Source organism: Cetorhinus maximus, chromosome 1 (assembly GCF_964194155.1).
Source record: "Cetorhinus maximus chromosome 1, sCetMax3.hap1.1, whole genome shotgun sequence".
Lineage (NCBI taxonomy): Eukaryota > Metazoa > Chordata > Chondrichthyes > Lamniformes > Cetorhinidae > Cetorhinus > Cetorhinus maximus.
The window spans coordinates 3380293-3397140 of record NC_135879.1 but is presented as its reverse complement, the minus strand read 5'-3'; the positions used below and the strand labels follow the sequence as shown (position 1 = coordinate 3397140).

Below are 16848 nucleotides of genomic sequence, written 5' to 3'. Positions count from 1 at the left end.
TGTGGTGCCCAGAATGGACTCTATACTCCCTAACCAGTAACTTCCTCACTTTTGTAGTCTTTGCCATTCTTTCTAAAAAAAAATCCAGCATCCTGTTTTCATTTTTTTAAAAAAAAGCTCATTAGCTTGTCCTGCACCTTTAAGGATTTATGTACATAACCCTCCAGGTTCTCAATTCCTGTACCCCTTTAAAACTGTTCCATTTAGATTATATTGCCTCTCCTCATTCTTCCTCACAACTTGTCTGTTGCAAATCACCATCTTAACCTTCAACACACTACTGTTAAAATGAGGATTACAGAACCTTAATGAGCTTAACAGCTCACAGACCCACTTGCCTCTTAAGACTTGCGAGTCTTTCTTTTAAAAGAAATTAATTCTGAAGCACATCTTTGAATAAAAACTTTACAGCTAGAAAACCAAATCGAGTCTGTATTTCCTAAACCTAAAACCTTTGGCCGTACCATAAAGCTCTCAGTGCATCCCGAATCTCTCTCCTTCAGACTGTGGAAACCCTGCATCTTTGCAACAGTGTGGAAGTGAGAGAGTTAATGCTGGCGATGAGGAAAGATCCAGACTAAGCGAGAAAATCAAAACCCTGACTCAAGTTACGAGCAAGTGCATCGTTCTGCCCTGCCCCCTGCCCCCTTCCCCCACCCCTCCAAACAGCAGTGAAAATATATGTCTTTGTATTGTCCAGTACTCCCAGGACAACTGATGCAGTTCAGCGGTCAAGCATCAGGGATGTGGGAGGGCGTGTTTCGGGAGAGGGTTGGGGGCGGGGAGAGGGGGGAGGGGAGGGGTTGGGAGGAAAAGGAACACAGGAAAGGCAGCAATAGAGCGCAGTCATCGCACCACCGGGTGACCACAGATCAGCACATTCTTTCCAAGATGGCCTTCCTGATTTCCCTTGAATAGGAAGTTTGACCGGCTGTGCACAAGCTAAATTCTTTTTAATACAAGATGGGCTCTGTGTTGCTGCATATTTTTTGCTGTTGCAATTTTTTAAAAATCAGGAATTTAAAAAAAAAAGAAATAAACAAATCCTTTGTAAGGTTCGAAAGGAGGGTTGCATCAGCTCCCTGCATCTATAGATGCAGGAAAGGACCAGCTTCCAACAAAAATCTGTTTTTGATGCAGACTGATGAGGGAAAGGGCACATAGCAAGGCAGTGCCAATTATTAAAAAATTATACTGAGTCCCGTCTAGCATATAAACAAAAATAACATCCGAATAGGCTTTCAAGGTGGGCAAAAAAAAAAACCATTTAGATTTACAGTTCACACTGGGATTTACAGCAAGAGACATGGGAGACAGCAGCAATTTGCAGGTTTTGCCTGCACACCGTCAACATTTAAACAGTAAAAACAGCGAGCAGACATTTCGGGGTTTTAAATGATCAAAAAAAAAAGAGATGTGCAATAATGACAATATTCACGACTCAAAGCTGCTGTCATAGGATTGGAGGGGTGGGGGGGGGGGAAGAAAAATAGGAAAGAGCAGCTTGTAGCGTCTGCAAATCATCGTTACCTTCATGGGTGGGTTCTGGGTCAGGTGTGAGAGAGATGTCGTTCAGTTCCCGCAAACAGAGCCACTCTCCATCAACAGAGACTCGAAAGTTACACAGGTAGATGGTTTCTCTGGCAGCCTGGGTGATCTTGTCTGTGGTGGGGGTTGGAGCATCACTCTGGGGAGTCAGGTCAGACATGACGACTCCACTGGCCGAAAGCAAGAGGGGGAGAAAAAAATCCTGCAGCAGAAGGGATGGGTTTTGCAGGACTGAATCACAGTGCAGAGAGAGAGAGAGAGGATGCTTTGTGCTGGGACTGCAGTGGACACTCAGAGACAGAGACAGTCTCAACAGCACAGGTAGATTAGAGAGTGACCCAGCAAAGGCTGTTCTCCCTTTAAGCACTCTCTCTCTCTCTCTCTCTCTCTGATATTCTCTGGAATAGCAACACAGGCAAATCAAATCCTTGTTTTCTGCAAATCTGCAGTATTACCCAGCTCCAGATCTCCACTGAAAAAAAAGGATGTCTGGCTGCTAAATATTCCAAAAACGAACAGGAGATGCTCAGCAGCTGCGTAACTGGATTTCTCAGCTAACCCGCGATTCAGTCAGCACCATTCTCAATAATTAAAAATAAAGAGGAGGAGATCAGTTCTCTGCGCAGTTCGGGTGTAGACCAAAATGGCTGGCTAAATGCAACCGTGTAGTGAAAATTCAGCATCACATGACGTTGGTCGTAAATGCATAAACAATTCCTGACACCACTCAGGGATGCTGCAACATACAATTGGTGCTCACTGCCTCCTGGTTCCAGCCCCTTAGCTCAGCCCCAATTAACCACACACACATTCATCCATTTCCAATCAGGCAAAACGCAATGCACACAGTCATCAGGCACCTCAAGTAGAGCACATGCAGTCCCTACAAAGAATGATGCAATGGGTGATTTAAAATAAAATGATACCGCACAACAATATTCTTTTTTTTTAAATTTCAAAGTTTGCAAATATGAAATTTCAAAACGTTGAGGATAAACAGAGTTCAGGAGGACACTGGTGAAACGGAATTTTATTTTATTTATGTTTTTATTTGTTCATGGGATGTGGGCATCACTGGCGAGGCCAGCATTTATTGCCCATCCCCAATTGCCTTTGTTCAGAGGGCATTTAAGAGTCAACCACATTGCTGTGTGCCTGGAGTCACATGTAAGTCACAGACTTGGTAAGGACAGCAGATTTCTTTCCCTAAAGGGGATTAGTGAACCAGGTGGGTTTTTACAACAATCGGCAATGGTTTCATGGTCATCATCAGAAACGGATGAACGTGCGTGTGTGGTTAAAAATTCCAGATTTTTATTGAATTCAAATTTCACCACGTGTGGTGGTGGGATTCGAACCCAGGTCCCCAGAGCATTACCCTGGGTATCTGGAATACTAGTCCAGTGACAAAACTACTATGCCACTGCCCCCTTGCTTTATCCAGAGGAGTGTGATGTAATTCATTTTGGAGGGGGGGGGGAAGAATGAGAAGAGGCAATATAAACTAGATAGAACAATTTTGAAGGACACAGAGGGACCTGGGGATGAACGTACACAAATATTTGAAGGTGGCAGGACAAGTGAAGAAAATGGTTTGAAAGAAAAGCGTCAAGGATCCTGGCCTTTACCGAGACATAACATTAATACAGAAACAAGGCAGAATTTGCTAAATCTTTATGATACACTGGTTAGGCCTCATTTTAGGAAGGGTGTCAAGGCCATGAAGGAGGATGCAGTGGAAATTTCCTAGGATGGCAGCATGAATGAGGGACTTCAGTTAAATGTGGAGAGACTGGAGAAGCTGGGATTGTTCTCCTTCGAGCAGAGGAGCTTAAGGGGAGATTTAATAGAGGCGTCCAAAATCAGGATGGGTTTTGATAGGGTAAATAAGGAGAAGCTGGCAGGAGGGGGGTCAGGAACTGTTGTGATATTGTACACATGCCAATGCAGACGATGACCTGTACCTTTAAGAAGCTGCACAGTGACATCACTGTGTATAAGGCTGGAGGATAAAAGGACAGCCTCCATGTTAGAAGTTCACAATTGCCTGTGATCTCTACTGCAGGTGCTGATTACTGTCTGTGACTCTATCAGTAAGACTTCATGTATATCTTATGAGTCAGGCATACAGTCAAGTAATCAGCCTACGTAATTGTTAGGACCCAGATTAGATCGAGGCCTGTGCAGGGTTGTATAATAGTTGCTGCTAGTAATAAACTTCATGTAATTGCGTTTGACCAGAACCCTCCTCAGTCTCAATATCTTGCTTAGCATACAGCCAGATCTCGAGGTCTACATCGAGGCCCTCAACATATATGGTGGCGGCAGACCGTAAGAGACCATGACAGTGAGTAGACAACTCAGATTGAAGGTAATTGGCTAGAATGGACAAAGTCAGAAATTATTTACACAGCCAGTTATTGTGATCTGAAAGGCTGGTGAAATAGTAACTTCTTCAAAAGGGAGAGAGGTAAATATGTTAAAAGGCAAGTTTTGCAGGGCTATTAGGAAAGAGCAGGACAGTGTGACTAATTGGATAGGTCTTTCAAAGTGCTAGTACAGGCACGATGGGTGGAATGGCCTCCTCTCTGCAGCAAGATTCTCCAACACGATTTACAGACTATAGCCATCATAAGGACAGGAGGAGACCATTCAGCCCTGACCTATCATTCAACCGGATCATTGCTGGTCAGTATTTTAACTCCATACACCCACCTTCATTCCGACACCCCCAATACCCTTGTATAAGCAAAAAAATCATCAAGTGATCGTATTTTAAATAATTAATTCAGCTTGCATCACCTCCAGGACCTCAGGAGCTACCAATCTGTCAAAACCGTCACGTGTTGCAGTTAAATCTAAAAACGCCCTGTATGGGTCTGTTGTTTCACACCTTTAAAACACCCAACATTCCCACTAAGCTGTGCAGCTATGCTACAACACAAAAGTGCTCACACAAAATTATTCAAAAGGGGGGAGCTCACTTAAATAAATCACCCACACACGAGGGAGGGGGTGCTGGTCACACCCTAGTGGGGAAATAGATGGTTAGTTCATTAAGACAGGAAAAGGGAGAGACACTAATTGGCTAGATCCTTCCAAGAACCAGCACAAGTTCGATGGGTCAAGCAGCCTCCTGTGTGGTATCATTCTACATGAGGGAATGAATAAGCAGCAAAACTAAAAACCTCAATTAGCCTAAAGCGATCCATCACAAATTGTCACATGCGGGAAGGAATTAGTCAGAATTTTTAAGTACCAAGCCTCCAACTTGAATTTTCCACCCAGCTTTTAGGGTTTGTACCTGAAGCATCGACTGACTCCTGCATCAGTGGGTAGCACTCTCCTCCTCAGAGCCAAGAGGTCGTGGGTTCAAGTCCCACTCCAGAGATGAAAGCAAAAATCTAGGCCAACGCTCCCAGTTCTGTAACCAGGGTTGCACAGCAGTCTTTTAATGGGCGATGTTAAGCTGGAACTCCCTCCTTAACAGCACAGTGGGTGTACCTACACCACATGGACTGCAGCGGTTCAATGGCTACAGCTCACCACCACCTGCTCAAGGGCAATTAGGGATGGGCAATAAAAGCTTAAATGCTGGCCTCTCCAGTGAAGTCCACATCCCATGAATGAATTTTTTTAAAAAGCTGTCCACTCAGGTGGATGCAAAAAAAAAAATCACATAACACTATTTCAAACAGCAGCCAATATTTATCACTCAAACAGGCGTCATGGGGTATGGGGAGAGTGGCCATATGGCTTTGAGACAGAGGGTAAGCCATGTTCATACTGAATGGGGGAGCACGCTCGAAGGGCTGAATGACCTACTCCTGCTCCTATTTTTCTAATATCTCACTGCGGTTTGTGGGATCTTGCTGTGTGCAAATTGGCTGCCATGCTTCTTTCATAACTACAGCGACAATACTTCAGGATTTCATTGACAATAAAAAAGTGCCTAAAAGGATTTCCTGTGGTTGTGAAAGGAGTTACATCAATGCAAGTTCTTCCCTTCTTAAGATTTCTCTAGGAGGTTAATGCCTCCAGATGTTCCTGTTTTTCAAGTTTCAGACATCACAGAATTTTGATTGTTGTCTCTATTGTTTAATTTACTGTCACCTCTTTTCCTGGAACGTTCATGTTTAAAAACATGTTTAGAGTGGCAGAGCTTTTAAGTCATTCTTATGACGTGGGCTTCGCTGGATGAACCAGTATTTACTGCCCATCCCTAATTGTCCTTGAGAAGGCGGTGGTGAGCTGCCTTCTTGAACCGCTGCAGTCCATGTGGTGGAGGTACACCCACAGTGCTGTTAGGGAGGGAGTTCCAGGATTTTGACCCAGCGACAATTAAAGAATGGCCGATATATTTCCAAGTCAGGATGGGGAGTGTCTTGGAGGGGAGCTTCCAGGTGGTGGTGTTTCCCATCTATCTGCTGCCCTTGTCCTTCTAGATGGTAGCAGTCGTGGGTTTGGAAGGTGCTGTCTATGGAGCCTTGATGCAGTGCATCTTGTAGGTGGCACACATACTGCTACTACTGTGCATCGGTGGTGGAGGGAGTGAATGTTTTAAAGGTGAAGGATGGGGTGTCAATCAAATGGACTGATTTATCCAGGATTGTTTCAAATGATTATTGTTGAAGCCACACTAACAGTAATGAAGACTTGTGCTCCAAAACTTGCCACACCCCTAGCCAAGCTGTTCCAGTACAGCTACAACACTGGCATCTACCCAGTAATGTGGAAATTTGCCCAGGTATGTCCTGTCCATAACTCTTTCGAGTTATCAACAGATCGCATGTAACTCTTTCAAGTACATTCACAATTCTTGGTTTTTCCGGGAGTGGGACATGAACCCACAACCTTCTGATTCAAAGGCGAGGGTGCTATGAACTGAGCCACAGCTGACACCTCTATGTCCTGTCCATAAAAAGGACAAATCTAACCCAGCCAGTTAATGCCTCATCAGTCTGTTCTCGATCAGCAAAGTGGTGGAAGAGGTCATCAACAGTGCTACCAAGTGGCACTTATTCAGCAACAACCTGCTCACTGATGTCCAATTTGGATTCTGCCGGGGCTACTCAGCTCCTGACCTCATTACAGCCTTAGTCCAAACATGGACAAAAGAGCTCAAGAGGCGAGGTGAGGCGAGAGTTACTGCTCTTGATGCCAAGGCAGCATTTGACTGAGTGTGGCATCAAGGAGCCTGAGTAAAATTGAAGTCAACGGAGATCAGGGGGAAAACTCTCCACTGGTTGGAGTCATCCCTAGCACAAAGGAAGATGGTTATGGTTGTTGGAGGTCAATCATTTCAGCTCCAAGACGTCACTGCAGGAGTTCCTCAGGGTAGTGTCCTAGTCCCAACCATTTTCAGCTTCTTCATCAATGGCCTTCGTTCCATCATAAGGTCAGAAGTATGTTCAGCACCATTCGCGACTCCTCAGATACTGAAGCAGTCCATGTCTAAATGCAGCAAGACCTGGACAATATCCAGGTTTGGGCTGACAAGTGGCAAGTAACATTTGCACATACAAGTGCCAGGCAATGACCATCTCCAACAGGAGAACACCTAACCAACGCTCTTGATGTTCAATGGCATTACCATCACCAAATCCCCCACTATCAACATCCTGGGGGGTTACCATTGACCAGAAACTGAACTGGGCCTGCCATACAAATACTGTGGCTACAACAGGTCAGAGACTAGAAACTCTGCAGCAAGTAACTCACCTCCCCATTCCCCAAAGCCACTCTACCATCTATAAGTCAGGAGTGTGATGGAATACTCTCCACTTGCTTGGATGAGTGCAGCTCCCACAACACTCAAGAAGCTCGACACCATCCAGGACAAAGCAGCCGCTTGATTGGCACCACATCCACAAACGTTCGCTCCCTCCACCACTGACGCACAGTGGCAACAGATCCACAGTGGCAGTGTACACCAGCCACAAGATGCACTGCAGGGTCTTGTCAAGACTCTTTCAACAGCATCTTCCAAACCCATAAATGCTACCATCTAGAAGGACAAAGGCAGCAGATACATGGGAGCACCATCACCTAGAAGTTCCCCTCCAAGCCACTCACCATTCTGACTTGGAAATATGTCACCATTCCTTCACTGTCGCTGGGTCAAAATCCTGGAACTCCCTCCCTAACAGCACTGTGGGTGTACCTACACCACATGGACTGCAGCGGTTCAAGAAGGTGGCTCACCACCATCTTCTCAAGGGCAATTAGGGATGGGCAGTAAATGCCAGCCTAGGCATGGACATCCACACCCTGTAAATGCTGAACGGATGGCGAACCGACTCCGACTGGTCAAGGCGTTGCCATGGAGAACGCACCAGGGGCTACTGCCCCCAGACTTTTGATGCACCTTTTTGAATTAAACAAAAGTGTGGGTGCATTCTCCATGGCAACGCCTTGACAGAGTCAGCTTGCCAACCAATCAACACCCTTTTCTCATGCAACATCACTTGTTGCTTCCTTTGAAATTTGGCACTCTTGAGTCTGTCCTGATGAGTGCAAGACGAAAAGCTTTGTCAGCATGTCTCTCTTTTCAGCAATGCTGTACCATGTATTCTACTAAACTGTCTGCAGAATATCAACTCTCTCTCTGTGATCATCTCAGCTCCTTAGCTTTTGTTTCTTATACCTCATCGCTCTGTCTCACTTTTTATCTTCTCTCTTTGCACTTTTGTGCAAGGGAGAAACATGGGTGCCCAATATAGAATATATTGTGTTTAACTTTATATAAAGGGTTCCTGTATTTATGAAATAATATACTTCTGACTTACAATGAAAACATGAAGGCCATAGGTGTTCAGATAATATTTATCCCTCAAAGGTCACCGAAACAGATTACGAACATACGAATTTGGAGAAGGCCACTTGGCCCCTCGAGCCTGCTCTGCCATTCAATAAGACCATGGCTGATCTGACTGTAAACTCCTGCCTACCCACAATAACCTTTCACCCCCATGTTAATCCAAAATCTATCTCGCTCTGCCTTAAAGATATTCAATGATTCTACTTCCACCGCCTTTTGAGGAAGAGAGTTCAAAAGACTCATGACCCTCAGAAAGAAAATTCTCCTCATCGTCTTAAATGAGCGACCCCTTATTTTCAAACAGCGACCCCTAGTTCTAGATTCTCCCACAAGCGGAAACATCCTCTCCACATCCACCCTGTCAAGACTAGCCTAGTAAACCTTCCCTGAACTGCTTGTTAACACATTTACATCTTTCCTTAAATAAGGTGACCAATACTGTACACAATACTCCAGATGTGGTCTCACCAGTACCCTGTACAACTGAAGCATAACCTCCCTGCTTTTGTAATCAATTCCCCTCACAATAAATGATAACATTCTATTAGCTTTCCTAATTACTTACTGTACCTGCATACTAACCTTTGGTGATTCATGCACTTGGACACCCAGGTCCCTCTGGATCTGAGCTCTGCAATCTCTCACCATTTAGATAACATGCTTCTTTTTTATTCTTCCTACCAAAATGGACAATTTCACATCTTCCCACATTATACTCCATTTGCCACATCTTTGCCCACTCACCTAACCTATGTCCCTTTGTAGCCTCTTTACGTCCTTTTCACAATTGATTTTCCTACCTATCTTTGTATCATCAGCACATTTAGGAACCATACCTCGGTCCCTTCATCCAAGTCATTTATATAAATTGTAAAGAGTTGAGGGCCCAGCACTGATCCCTGTGGCACACCACTCCTCACATCCTGCCAACCAGAAAATGACCCATTTCGCCAACTCTGTTTCCTGTTAGCTAGCCAATCTTCTATCCATGCCAATATATTACCCCCTACTCTATGAAATTTTATTTTCCGCAATAACCTTTGATGTGACACCTTATCAAACGCCTTCTGGAAATCTAAGTAGAGGACATCTTTATCCACAGCACATGTGACTCCTTTAAAGACCTCCAATAAATTGGCTAAACATGATTTCCCTCTCAAAACCATATTGACTTTGCCTGATTGCCTTAAATTTTTCCTAGTTCTCTGTCATAACTTTAATAATAACTTCCAACATTTTCCCTATGGCGGGATGTTGAGGATGTTGAGCTTACGAACCTTGTCCTGACCACACTGCTTTTTTAATGGGATCCTGCTGTGCACAAATTGGCTGCCATGTTTCCTACGTTACAATAGCCAAACTCGAAAAGTATTTCATTGTTCACAAAGTACTTGGAGGTTGTGAAAGGCACAAAAAACATTCCGTTCCTTCTCTGTTGTCAGTCGCTGGCACATTCAGCTCCAAGTCAGAAGGTTTTCAGTTGCAAAACCCACTGCAGGTAGCAAACATTCTCGTGAAGATGCCATATTTCTAGTGAGGTGTTAAACCAAGGCCCCCCACCCTCTTTGCCCTCTCAGGTGCTCTTAAAAAAATACTCCATGAGCAGAGATGATTCCCAGTCAACACCCCCTCCCTTAACAACCTCCCCCAGGTACCATGCCCTAACAGGGCATTGGCGACCATGGACTTCCATTGGTTTGGTTCACGGTTACACTTAGCAAACCACTGCAGTACTTTACTGTTGCCTTCTGCAGTGTGGCTGACCAGGAAACTCTCCCACTCTTTACCGCCTTCCATCAGGTGCAGTTGAAGGATTTACAGGCTGATAATCAGCCTGTTTGGCCATGTTATCCACACACCTTCCCCGGCCATCAAATCCTGAAGTGGAACTTGAACCCAAAGCTTCCGACCCAGAGGTAGAGACGCTACCCACTGCACCACAAGACCACTTCCTCCCTCAACCAAAAAAAAAGACAATTAACTGCTCATTTATTTGACCTACTGTTTGCGGGATCTTGCTGTGTGCAAATTGGCTGCCACATTTCCTTACACAACTGCAATTACTCACAAGTTACACTTTGGCTGTGAAGCATTTTAGCAATTTTGGGGTATCCCAAGGGAAAGAACATTATTAACACAGAATATTCCAGCATTATGTTTTAAAGCACATTTACAGAAATGTTATAAAATATTTCAACAGCACCTTCAGTGTAAAAACAGGACAAAAGACACTTTGCAGATTTGCTTCCTATAACACCTACCCCATCTTTCGTGATTTTGCAACATAGAACTGTGAAAATTGCTGTCCAAAATTCCAGAGTTAAATGACATGACATCCCAATTCACTCAAAGCAACATCACAGGATATCTGACACTTCCTGTGCACAGGAAGAGACCAAGTTTCACTAGACACACACCATCAAATGGCTACAACATCCTGATCAGACCCTCTCGCTCTCTCTTTAACTCCTGTACCAATGGTCAGATTTCAGCCATGTCACTTGCTCATGTCCAAATTTACCTCACTCGTATTTAGGTATCCAAAATAGCAAAATTAAATTAAATTGCACACCCCACCACTGACACCATCCCACTCAGATCAAACAGCCAGCATTAATCAGAAAAACGGTGCTAATTCTTTGTAACTGATGGCTTCAGTAATGGCAAAGGTTCCTCCTATAAAGTATATTAAGCACAAAGACCATGTTGGGAATGAGTGATGGATGGGATGGTGCCAGAGGGGACTCGAGATCGTTCTTTTCACAAGGTCTTCCTGATCCAGTAACACAAGGGAGACGTTTCCTCTTTTGGGGCAGCGGAGAGAAAAGGGGGGAAAAGAGAGAGAGGGGGTGTGGGGCGGGGAGTGGAGGGGGTGTGGGGCGGGGAGTGGAGGGGGTGTGGGGCGGGGAGTGGAGGGGGTGTGGGGCGGGGAGTGGAGGGGGTGTGGGGCGGGGAGTGGAGGGGGTGTGGGGCGGGGAGTGGAGGGGGTGTGGGGCGGGGAGTGGAGGGGGTGTGGGGCGGGGAGTGGAGGGGGTGTGGGGCGGGGAGTGGAGGGGGTGTGGGGCGGGGAGTGGAGGGGGTGTGGGGCGGGGAGTGGAGGGGGTGTGGGGCGGGGAGTGGAGGGGGTGTGGGGCGGGGAGTGGAGGGGGTGTGGGGCGGGGAGTGGAGGGGGTGTGGGGCGGGGAGTGGAGGGGGTGTGGGGCGGGGAGTGGAGGGGGTGTGGGGCGGGGAGTGGAGGGGGTGTGGGGGAGGGGCAGCGGGGGGGAGGGGGAGGGGGGGAGGGGGAGGGGGAGGGGGAGGAGGGGGAGGGTTTAGACCAGAACCAAGGGCGATATATACAAGAGAGTTATGAATAATGCAAGTAAAGAATTCAGGAGAAATTTCTTTACCCGGAGAGTGGTGACAATGTGAAACTCACTAGCACTGGGAGTGGTTGGAAGCTGGATAAACACACCAAGGATTTGCTGACAGGGCGAGATCAACAAGAGCAACAAACGCTCGGGAACACCATCAACTGCAAGTTCCCATCCTGACTTGGAAATATATCGCCGTTCCTTAACTGTCGCTGGGTCAAAATCCTGGTACTCCCTCCCTAACGGCACTGTGGGTGTACCTACACCACATGGACTGCAGCGGCTCAAGAAGGCAGCTCACCACCACCTTCTCAAGGGCAATTAGGGATGGGCAATAAAAGCTTAAATGCTGGTCTCTCCAGTGAAGTCCACATCCCATGAATGAATTTTTTTAAAAAGCTGTCCACTCAGGCAAAAAAAAAATCACATAACACTATTTCAAACAGCAGCCAATATTTATCCCTCAAACAGGCGTCATGGGGTATGGGGAGAGTGGCCATATGGCTTTGAGACAGAGGGTAAGCCATGTTCATACTGAATGGGGGAGCACGCTCGAAGGGCTGAATGACCTACTCCTGCTCCTACTTTTCTATTATCTCATTGTGGTTTGTGGGATCTTGCTGTGTGCAAATTGGCTGCCATGCTTCTTTCATAACTACAGCGACAATACTTCAGGATTTCATTGACAATAAAAAAGTGCCTAAAAGGATTTCCTGTGGTTGTGAAAGGGGTTACATCAATGCAAGGTCTTTCCTTCTTAAGATTTCTCTAGGAGGTTAATGCCTCCAGATGTTCCTGTTTTTCAAGTTTCAGACATCACAGAATTTTGATTGTTGTCTCTATTGTTTAATTTACTGTCACCTCTTTTCCTGGAACGTTCATGTTTAAAAACATGTTTAGAGTGGCAGAGCTTTTAAGTCATTCTTATGACGTGGGCTTCGCTGGATGAGCCAGTATTTACTACCCATCCCTAATTGCCCTTGAGAAGGTGGTGGTGAGCTGCCTTCTTGAACCGCTGCAGTCCATGTGGTGGAGGTACACCCACAGTGCTGTTAGGAAGGGAGTTCCAGGATTTTGACCCAGCAACAATTAAGGAACAGCCGATATATTTCCAAGTCAGGATAGGGAGTGGCTTGGAGGGGAACTTCTAGGTGGTGATGTTCCCATGTGTCTGCTGCCCTTGTCCTTCTAGATGGTAGCGGTCGTGGGTTTGGAAGGTGCTGTCTATGGAGCCTTGATGCAGTGCACCTTGTAGATGGCACACACACTGCTACTACTCTGCATCGGTGTTGGAGGGAGTGAATGTTTTAAAGGTGAAGGATGGGGTGCCAATCAAATGGACTGATTTATCCAGGATGGTTTCAAATGATTATTGTTGAAGCCACACTAACAGTAATGAAGACTTGTGCTCCAGAACTTACCGCACCCCTAGCCAAGCTGTTCTAGTACAGCTACAACACTGGCATCTACCCGGTAATGGGGAAATTTGCCCAGGTATGTCCTGTCCATAAAAAGCAGGACAAATCTAACCCAGCCAGTTAATGCCTCATCAGTCTGCTCTCGATCAGCAAAGTGGTGGAAGAGGTCGTCAACAGTGCTACCAAGTGGCACTTATTCAGCAACAACCTGCTCACTGATGTCCAATTTGGATTCTGCCGGGGCTACTCAGCTCCTGACCTCATTACAGCCTTAGTCCAAACATGGACAAAAGAGCTCAAGAGGCGAGGTGAGGCGAGAGTTACTGCTCTTGATGCCAAGGCAGCATTTGACCGAGTGTGGCATCAAGGAGCCTGAGTAAAATTGAAGTCAACGGAGATCAGGGGGAAAACTCTCCACTGGTTGGAGTCATCCCTAGCACAAAGGAAGATGGTTATGGTTGTTGGAGGTCAATCATTTCAGCTCCAAGACGTCACTGCAGGAGTTCCTCAGGGTAGTGTCCTAGTCCCAACCATTTTCAGCTTCTTCATCAATGGCCTTCGTTCCATCATAAGGTCAGAAGTATGTTCAGCACCATTCGCGACTCCTCAGATACTGAAGCAGTCCATGTCTAAATGCAGCAAGACCTGGACAATATCCAGGTTTGGGCTGACAAGTGGCAAGTAACATTTGCACATACAAGTGCCAGGCAATGACCATCTCCAACAGGAGAACACCTAACCAATGCCCCTTGATGTTCAATGGCATTACCATCACCAAATCCCCCACTATCAACATCCTGGGGGGTTACCATTGACCAGAAACTGAACTGGGCCTGCCATACAAATACTGTGGCTACAACAGGTCAGAGACTAGAAACTCTGCAGCAAGTAACTCACCTCCCCACTCCCCAAAGCCACTCTACCATCTATAAGTCAGGAGTGTGATGGAATACTCTCCACTTGCTTGGATGAGTGCAGCTCCCACAACACTCAAGAAGCTCGACACCATTCAGGACAAAGCAGCCGCTTGATTGGCACCACATCCACAAACGTTCGCTCCCTCCACCACTGACGCACAGTGGCAACAGATCCACAGTGGCAGTGTACACCAGCCACAAGATGCACTGCAGGGTCTTGTCAAGATTCTTTCAACAGCATCTTCCAAACCCATAAATGCTACCATCTAGAAGGACAAGGGCAGCAGATACATGGGAACACCATCACCTAGAAGTTCCCCTCCAAGCCACTCACCATTCTGACTTGGAAATATGTCACCGTTCCTTCATTGTCGCTGGATCAAAACCTTGGAACTCCCTCCCTAACAGCACTGTGGGTGTACCTACACCACATGGACTGCAGCGGTTCAAGAAGGTGGCTCACCACCATCTTCTCAAGGGCAATTAGGGATGGGCAGTAAATGCCAGCCTAGGCATGGACATCCACACCCTGTAAATGCTGAACGGATGGCGAACCGACTCCGACTGGTCAAGGCGTTGCCATGGAGAACGCACCAGGGGCTACTGCCCCCAGACTTTTGATGCACCTTTTTGAATTAAACAAAAGTGTGGGTGCATTCTCCATGGCAACGCCTTGACAGAGTCAGCTTGCCAACCAATCAACACCTTTTTCTCATGCAACATCACTTGTTGCTTCCTTTGAAATTTGGCACTCTTGAGTCTGTCCTGATGAGTGCAAGACGAAAAGCTTTGTCAGCATGTCTCTCTTTTCAGCAATGCTGTACCATGTATTCTACTAAACTGTCTGCAGAATATCAACTCTCTCTCTGTGATCATCTCAGCTCCTTAGCTTTTGTTTCCTATACCTCATCGCTCTGTCTCACTTTTTATCTTCTCTCTTTGCACTTTTGTGCAAGGGAGAAACATGGGTGCCCAATATAGAATATATTGTGTTTAACTTTATATAAAGGGTTCCTGTATTTATGAAATAATATACTTCTGACTCACAATGAAAACACGAAGGCCATAGGTGTTCAGATAATATTTATCCCTCAAAGACCACCAAAACAGATTACGAACATATGAATTAGGAGCAGGAGAAGGCCACTCGGCCCCTCGAGCCTCCTCCGCCATTCAATAAGACCATGGCTGATCTGACTGTAAACTCCTGCCTACCCACAATAACCTTTCACCCCCATGTTAATCCAAAATCTATCTCGCTCTGCCTTAAAGATATTCAATGATTCTACTTCCACCGCCTTTTGAGGAAGAGAGTTCAAAAGACTCATGACCCTCAGAAAGAAAATTCTCCTCATCGTCTTAAATGATCGACCCCTTATTTTCAAACAGCGACCCCTAGTTCTAGATTCTCCCACAAGCGGAAACATCCTCTCCACATTCACTCAGTCAAGACTAGCCTAGTAAATCTTCTCTGAACTGCTTGTAACACATTTACATCTTTCCTTAAATAAGGAGACCAATATTGTACACAGTACTCCAGATGTGGTCGCACCAGTGCCCTGTACAACTGAAGCATAACCTCCCTGCTTTTGTAATCAATTCCCCTCACAATAAATGATAACATTCTATTAGCTTTCCTAATTACTTGCTGTACCTGCACACTAGCTTTTTGAGAGTCATGCACTAGGACACCCAGATCCTTCTATATCTCAGAGCTCTACAATCTCTCACCATTTAGATTAATATGCTTCTTTTTTATTCTTCCTACCAAAATGGAACAATTTCACATCTTCCCACATTATACTCCATTTGCCACATCTTGGCCCACTCACCTAACCTATGTCCCTTTGTAGCCTCTTTACGTCCTTTTCACAATTGATTTTCCTACCTATCTTTGTATCATCAGCACATTTAGGAACCATACCTCAGTCCCTTCATCCAAGTCATTTATATAAACTGTAAAGAGTTGAGGCCCCAGCACTGATCCCTGTGGTACACCACTCGTCACATCCTGCCAACCAGAAAATGACCCATTTCGCCAACTCTGTTTCCTGTTAGCTAGCCAATCTTCTATCCATGCCAATATATTACCCCCTACTCTATGAAATTTTATTTTCCGCAATAACCTTTGATGCGACACCTTATCAAACGCCTTCTGGAAATCTAAGTAGAGGACATCTTTATCCACAGCACATGTGACTCCTTTAAAGACCTCCAATAAATTGGCTAAACATGATTTCCCTCTCAAAACCATATTGACTTTGCCTGATTGCCTTAAATTTTTCCAAGTGCTCTGTCATAACTTTAATAATAGCTTCCAACATTTTCCCTATGGCGGGATGTTGAGGATGTTGAGCTGACGAACCTTGTCCTGACCACACTGCTTTTTTAATGGGATCTTGCTGTGCACAAATTGGCTGCCATGTTTCCTACATTACAATAGCCAAACTCGAAAAGTATTTCATTGTGCACAAAGTACTCGGAGGTTGTGAAAGGCACAAAAAACATTCCGTTCCTTCTCTGTTGTCAGTCGCTGGCACATTCAGCTCCAAGTCAGAAGGTTTTCAGTTGCAAAACCCACTGCAGGTAGCAAACATTCTCGTGAAGATGCCATATTTCTAGTGAGGTGTTAAACCAAGGCCCCCACCCTCTTTGCCCTCTCAGGTGCTCTTAAAAAATACTCCATGAGCAGAGATGATTCCCAGTCAACACCCCCTCCCTTAACAACCTCCCCCAGGTACCATGCCCTAACAGGGCATTGGCGACCATGGACTTCCATTGGTTTGGTTCAC

The 16848-nt window shown here is 45.7% G+C and overlaps 1 protein-coding gene across 6 annotated transcripts in view; it reads right to left on the bottom strand.

The window, feature by feature from the left end:
* Window positions 1-16848, bottom strand: part of rufy3 (RUN and FYVE domain containing 3) — a 77453-nt gene that overhangs the window by 58317 nt on the left and 2288 nt on the right. Inside the window, exon 1 of one of the 6 annotated variants that reach the window (XM_078567615.1) lies at window positions 1531-1797. The exons of 4 other annotated variants lie outside the window; for them this stretch is intronic. In XM_078567615.1, the coding sequence (XP_078423741.1) occupies window positions 1531-1708 (178 nt within the window). In that variant the 5' untranslated portion in view covers window positions 1709-1797. Of the gene's footprint in view, window positions 1-1530; window positions 1798-16848 lie in introns of those variants that run through there. One more of the 6 variants, XM_078567526.1, reaches the window with a different exon arrangement.